At 40.4% G+C, this 6,000-nt stretch overlaps 1 protein-coding gene across 1 annotated transcript in view; it reads left to right on the top strand.

Annotated features, from left to right (window-relative positions):
* Positions 1–4,176, top strand: part of USP19 (ubiquitin specific peptidase 19) — a 157,312-nt gene extending 153,136 nt beyond the window's left edge. Inside the window, exon 26 of the mRNA XM_068252646.1 lies at positions 3,419–4,176. Coding sequence (XP_068108747.1) covers positions 3,419–3,556 — 138 coding nt within the window. The 3' untranslated portion in view covers positions 3,557–4,176. The remainder of the gene's footprint in view (positions 1–3,418) is intronic.
* The last annotated feature ends 1,824 nt before the right edge of the window (positions 4,177–6,000 follow it).

Here is a 6,000-nt window from a genome sequence, read left to right on the forward strand (position 1 = left end):
GGGAGAATTGTTTTTGAAGAATATTTGGTATTTGTGGGGACACACCATGTTAGCTAGACCCTTTACACTATAGAGATGAGATTAATTTATAGATGAATGCGAGCGTGAAATTATCATCTCAACAGGAAATAAATCTGCAGTAATCAGCCAGTCAGGTTTTTTTTTTTTTTTTTTTTTTTTTTTTTTTTTTTTTTTTTGCACTTTTCAGAGGAAGGGGACCCTGCGTGGCCCCAAAACAATTGTTAATCAATGGTGTTTTGACACATTTTGAAGGAATAAAAACGTTTTTTGCTCATGAGAAGAATTCCTGATTATGCAGGGTGTCTGCTTTGCACCCAAGGTTTTGCACCCACCCAATACGGTAAGGTGTGCCACTCCAAACCTCCCTCTGTGCTTTCAGTAAATGAACATTCCGTACAGATCACCTAAAGATATTACCACCATTTCAGAATGCAATCAGGGAGAGGAAAGATTTTACAATGGACAAACACTGGCTAAATCTTTTATCAGTCTATATTGTAAAAAAATAAGCAGTCTTATGGCTGAAGTTACGGGACCCGGTACCGGAGCTGGAGAACACCGAGGACGGTGGCGTGGGAATGATCCGTGCGGATGGGGCTAGAGGAAGCCCCAGGTATGTATAAAACTTTTAAGTTTACTTGTCTCTGGTTTCCTTTAAAGGTGCCCATCAATAGTACAATTTTTATGAATGATTCTAAAGTACAATTTTTGTTTTAAATTAAAAACGACCCTTTCCAAAAAAAAATTCCCCTGATTTTTACTTGCGCGTCATTGCAAGCAGGCAGAGCAGCGGCGAGTCAATGGACGGGGAGAGCGGCTCCAGCTTGTCGTTACACAGCAGTGTCCGTGCTGCGCTGAGAGCTGCCTCCCCGAATACCTGCAGGACACACGGAGAGTGTGGGGACCTTTCTCTACTGTCTGTGCCGGTGGGATAGCGGATAGGCGCCTGAGCTTTTACGGGGCTATGGCAGTTGGGGGACAAGGGGAAAAAGGGCTATACCATCTGTTGCAAATAACAGATCACCTGACACAGCTACCCCTATGAAGGGATTTTAGCTATTAAAAGTCCGTCAGTGCAAGTGCAGGCACTGACATATATAGAAAACAGTGACATGTGAATGTTTAAAGAGAAACTCCAACCAAGAATTGAACTTTATCCCAATCAGTAGCTGATACCCCCTTTTACATGAGAAATAGAATGATTTTCACAAACAGACCATCAGGGGGCGCTGTGTGACTGATTTTGTGCTGAAACCCCTCCTACAAGAGGCTCTGAATACCTCCGTACTCCTGGCAAACTGCCACAATGTAACAATGTTCACAGACAGGAAATGGCTGTTTACAGCTGTCTAACAGCTAGAAACAGCTAAATAACCTGCCCACAGTAACAATGTCACCATGTAATAAATGTCAGAATGTGAATCTGGGAGAGAAAAGATTTTACAATGAGCAAACACTGACTAATCATTTATACATAATTATTGTAAAAATGAAGCACTTTTTTTATTTCATTATTTTCACTGGAGTTCCTCTTTTTTAAGCACTATACTAGAAATTAAAATACATGACACGGGATCATCTGTATGTTTGGTGTAACTACTGTGGGGGATGTTAAAAATTGTTTCACGATAGTGGTCCTTTAAAAACATTCGATCACAAATTAATGTTGGAAGCTTCTAGAAAAGATTTAACAAGAATGAGTTAAAAAAAATCATATACATCAACTTTTTTTTGAAAATTTTTTGAAAAATTCGATAATAAAAATTCTCCAGGCGGATGGGAAAAATGCCTACATACGATGGACTATAAAATTGTTTTTAAACTGTAATGCGCAACTTTAAAAAAAAAAAAATATAAAAGCATTCATAAACATCAATGGGCACCTTAAGGATTTGAGCACAAATGCTGGGCTTTGCCATTCCCTGAACGGTATAGGGTTTATGTACCCTGTTTCCCCAAAGATAAAACCTACCCAGAAAATATTTTTCCCAGATTTTTGAGTGGGTTGGCAATATAAGTCCTACTCCCCCAAAAAATAAGCTTTAGTTACAGTTCTTAAAGTCAATTTAAATAGTGTCCAGGCAGTTAAAATATATATGTAAAAAATCAATTGACAATAGAATGCAGCAGGACAGATGGACCCTTCCCCAAGGAAAGCAGACCAACAAAATTGTACTCAAAAGACCCCATGAGACCCAAAATCATAAGTTGGCAAGTTCAGGCAGCAAAACACAATAATTCGGCCTCCAGCAATAGCTGAAAGCCGAATTATCATTCTCCACTATCCATGGAGGCCTGGATGGTGTACTGGTTAAGGGCTCTGCCTCTGACGCAGGAGACCAGGGTTCGAATCTTGGCTCTGCCTGTTAAGTAAGCCAGCACCTATTCAGTAGGAGACCTTGGGTAAGACTCCCTAACACTGCTACTGCCTATAGAGCGCGTCCTGGTGGCTGCAGCTCTGGCGCTTTGAGTCCGCCAGGAGAAAGGCGCGATATAAATATTCTGTGTTTGTTTGGAGGGGGAATAGTAATTAACTCGGCCCGGACTTGTGCAGAAGCAGGATCAGCCATATACCGGCTGTATCCTGCGCCCAAGTCTACCGGTGCCGATTTCAAATGTATGCAGTTCAGGGATGTTGATATACAAGGAAATATCATCACAAGAAATTCAGGATGGAGTTCACGGTTTTGAGTTATGATCCAGAATGTGATGACTGTACTATATTGCAGTGAATGTTTGTTTTATTCAAGAATAAATGTGTACCGTAGATCGTTGTTCATAGAAAAATAAGGGCCCGTTTCCACTATCGCGAATCTGAATGCGTTTCCTGCATGCAGATTCGCACACCCAATACAAGTGGATGGGCCTGTTTCCACTTGTCAGTTTTCCTGAGTGTTTTTCTGTGCAGGATTTTTCTGCACGGCAGAGCCCTCAGAATGCGCCTGCGTGTGGAATGCATGCGAATCGCCGCTAATGTATTTAATAGGGAAATCGCCTGCGGCTTTGGTATGCAAATGTTCATGGAAATGCACACCGGCACTGCCATGGTTAAATTCACATACAGCGTCATTCATGCGAATTTTCATGCGAATTCGCATGAAAATTTGCAGACACCCGCATGCGAAATTCGCATCCGCATGCGAATTTTTACCACGGCGATTCGCACCGCACAAGTGGAAACGGGCCCTATGACCTCTTCTGAAAACAAGCCCTAATACGTCTTTTGGAGCAAAAATGTAAATATTTTTGGGGAAATGCACTTGAGGAACCCATTTCTAGTGTCTGTTGTGAGATGAGACAGTGTTTGTTTTTTTATTTGTTAGTCTTTTTTGTTGTTGTTTGTTTTAAGGGTTCTTAAAAAAGAAAATAAAAATCGTAATTTCTGTTTTGTTTCTAGGGTGTCAGCAGCATGGCTTACGGGCCTAACTTGAGTTCTGAGGACTCCCCTCAAGGAGCAGCAGAAGCGGTGTCGGACCTGTACCCCCACTCTGCGGAGGCCGCCCCCTCTTACAGCAACATGGAAGATGTTGACTAGTGCATCTCTACAAAAAGATGAAAGCGTGTTTTCATTTTTTCTTTTTAAACTTTTTTTTTTTTTTTTTTTTTTAATTTTGTGAGTTTGTGACATGGGACTACATGCTGACAAAGGATTTACATAGCTGTTTCATTGAATTTGACTTTTTTTTCTTTTGCCCTTTTTTTTTGTTTTTTTTCCTTTTTGAAGGAAATGTAATGACTCAGTTTTTTGGTATTATCGTAAGTTAACGCCCACCGGTTTGTCTTGAAACCCGCCTTGCGGCGTGTAGAGGGGCTGTGCAGCGCTCTGCACTGCCGCTGGGATTAACGCACCCATGCACCTTGCTTGTATTATGATTTGGGACATAGCCCCCTCCCCCCCACCTTTCTCCATATGTACAGCTTTCTCTGGTGGGTGTAGACAACCGCCCGTCGCACCATTCTGTATTTGAAATCCTTTTACTTTGAAGACCGCACTCACCCCACAGTTTATCCAGATGTATCCCCAAAAGAATCCATCTACTCATCCGAACACCTCTCCTCCGCACAGACCTTGGAATCGCTGCGATCGAAGCGCGGGAGTGTGTGACCATTTGATATTCAGAATGTACCTAAAATAAAATATTCAGTCAAAAGTGATTTGTGTTTGTTACTTTGAAGAGAGCTGTGGCCAGGATTTAAAAACAAAAAGCAAAACTTATTTTCAATTAAAATTATAAAGCTGGCCCTACACTCATAGATTTCCACCCAATGTTCCAAAACGTTTGATTCCTTTCCGAAAATCATCTATTCAAAAGGAATCTATTCCTACCATACACTGCGCATCAATTTCCAATAGATTGCAGCAAGAAAATCTACTGCAAATCGACTCACAGAGTTGCACTGTTCTATGCAATACAAAGCTTTATAGGCCATCAATCTGCCAATGCTCTTGCCCAACCCCTGATTGTTTTACATTTTCCATCCTGTCTGATCAATACTTTTAATAGATTTTTAGTCAAAAATTGATCGATCTTACATTTTGAGGACACCATTCCCAGCAGATGATTCAAATCTGCAAGAAATCTAATCAGAAAATTGATGTGTATGGCCACCTTTACTGTACTTGCGTTGCTTAACTTAAAATGCAACAACAAAAAATCTGGATCCTGTTTTAAGAAGCAACTGCACTTAAAGCGGATCCGAGATGAAAAACTAACTCTAACAAGTAATTTGTCTATATATCTTATCTAAAGTTTATGCAGCAAATCTAGCTGCAAACCGTTTCAACAGTATATTATTATTTATTTCTGTGATACTATGAGAGCGGCCATGTTCTGTTTGTCACATTACACACAGGAAAGATGATAGCATCTCCAGCCTGTGACAAATTCACTCCCTCTCCCCCTCTCTCCTCTCTTCTGCCGCTGAAATCTCTGGCTAGTAACCACCTTCTCCTCCTCCTGCCCAGACTGAGCTCCCATAAGCCCTTGCTACAGTGCCAAGGTTCTCTGAAGAAGCTATGGGCGAGGCTTGTTTAGTTTATAGCGAGTTAGAGTATTAAAACAAAAAAAAAATATTTGGCTTGAGGAATGCCCTATAAACTATATGAAAGGAACATAATTATGCAATGATTAAAAGTTTCTCAGATCCACTTTAAAGGGAACCTGAAGCAAGAGAGATATGGAGGCTGCCATATTTATTTCCTTTTAAGCAATACCAGTTGCCTGGCTATCTTGCTGATCCTGGAATACTTTTAGCCATAGACCCTGAACAAGCATGCAGCAGATCAGATGTTTCTGACATTACTGTCAGATCTGACAAGATTAGCTGCATGCTTGTTTCTGGTGTCTATTAAGACACTATTGCAGCCAAATAAATCAGCAGGACTGCAAGGCAACTGATATTGTTTAAGGAAAGAAACATGGCAGCCTCCATATACTTTTCACTTCAGGTTCCCTTTAAGCATGTCACCCTTATAAGGAAGATTAAATCTTTGCTTTTAAAAATGACCACACTGCTTTGTAAAATGTTCTACTTTTCTACTTGTAAATTGGCCATCTGCACTTCTTTTTTTTTTGTTAATATTCTTCTCAATACCTGCACTTGAAGCACACATTGCTGTTATAAAAAACCTGGAGGGGTAAGTTCTAGAGCAGGCCGTTGAGTCGATTGCAATCTGTTTGATCACATGATCACAAAGGACTTCTGGGTAGATTGTCGCCACTCACCAGAGTTCGAACTATGTCTGGTCAAAGTTCTGATCGCCTTTTTTTATCCTCGACCAGAAGACAGCCCAATATTGATAACGTTTAATTGTTCAAACAGCTTGAAGTGTATTTGATCAATGAAAAGAACACTAGAACATTGATTGGAAATTAGTGTAATATAACATTTGTAATATAAGTAGATCGCGAGCTATTGCAAAAATAAAAAAATGAATCCATCTTCTTTGGTGTAAGAAATAGGCTTAGAACCGTATGT

Source organism: Hyperolius riggenbachi, chromosome 9 (genome assembly GCF_040937935.1).
Source record: "Hyperolius riggenbachi isolate aHypRig1 chromosome 9, aHypRig1.pri, whole genome shotgun sequence".
Lineage (NCBI taxonomy): Eukaryota > Metazoa > Chordata > Amphibia > Anura > Hyperoliidae > Hyperolius > Hyperolius riggenbachi.